The 947-nt window shown below is 65.0% G+C and overlaps 1 protein-coding gene across 1 annotated transcript in view; it reads right to left on the reverse strand.

Annotated features, from left to right (window-relative positions):
* SEMA4B (sema domain, immunoglobulin domain (Ig), transmembrane domain (TM) and short cytoplasmic domain, (semaphorin) 4B) overlaps positions 1–571 on the reverse strand; it is an 18,997-nt gene extending 18,426 nt beyond the window's left edge. Inside the window, exon 1 of the mRNA XM_009321499.1 lies at positions 530–571. Coding sequence (XP_009319774.1) covers positions 530–571 — 42 coding nt within the window. The remainder of the gene's footprint in view (positions 1–529) is intronic.
* Positions 572–947: the final 376 nt, after the last annotated feature.

Raw genomic sequence — 947 nt, forward strand, 5'->3', positions numbered from 1 at the left:
CGGTCACGGACCCACACGGGGTTTTGTGAGCGGGTCTGGTCCTGGAGGGGTTTGCTCCCGGTCCTGGTTCCACGTGGGGTTTTGCAGCCCGACCCGCAGCCAGGCTTGGCCCCCAGAAGGGTTTGTTCCTGGTCCCGGTCCCGCGTGGGGTTTTGCACCCCGGCTTGTACTTGGTTTGACCCTACAGGAGTTTGTTCCCGGTCCAGGTCCCACGTGGGGTTTTGCTGCCTGATCCGCAGCCAGGTTTGGCCCCCAGAGGGGTTTGCACCCGGTCCCGGTCCCACACGCAGTTTTGCACCCTGACAAGCAGCCAGGCTTGGCCCCCAGAAGGGTTTGGCTCTGGTCCTGGTCCCAGTCCCACATGGGGTTTTGTAGCACAACCCGCAGCCAGACTTGGCACCCAGAGGGATTTATTCCTGGTCCAGGTCCCACACAGGGATTTGCACCCCAGCTTCCACCTGGGTTCCGCCCCAAGAGGGGTTTGCTCCTGGTCCCAGTCCTATGCAGGGTTTTGTGCTCCAGCTTGTACCTGGGTCTGGCCCCGGAGGGGTTTGCACCCGGTCCTGGACATGGTCTCACATGGGGCTTTGCAGCCCAGCTTGCACCCAGGTCCCGCCCCGAGAGGTGTGTGCACCCGCTCCCAGTCCTGGTCCCACGTGGGGTTTTGCACCCTGACCTGCACCCAAGCCCAGCCCCAAGCAGGGTTGGTGCCATGAACAGTCTCAGACCCCAATGGTTTTTTTGCCCTGACCTACACCCGAGCGGGGTTTGCACCCTGACTTGCACCCAGCCCTGAGCAGGGGTGGCACCTGAACCCTGCCGGACGGGGCCTCGCGGTCCCCGTGGGACGATTCCTGGCCCCACACCGTGGTGCAGAGCTGTGGGGCCGGTGCTGGTGGGGCCGGGCACGCGCCCCTAACACCCCGCCGCCACTCCCCCGACGCCGA

This window comes from Pygoscelis adeliae, unplaced genomic scaffold (genome assembly GCF_000699105.1).
Source record: "Pygoscelis adeliae isolate BGI_AS28 unplaced genomic scaffold, ASM69910v1 Scaffold13, whole genome shotgun sequence".
NCBI lineage: Eukaryota > Metazoa > Chordata > Aves > Sphenisciformes > Spheniscidae > Pygoscelis > Pygoscelis adeliae.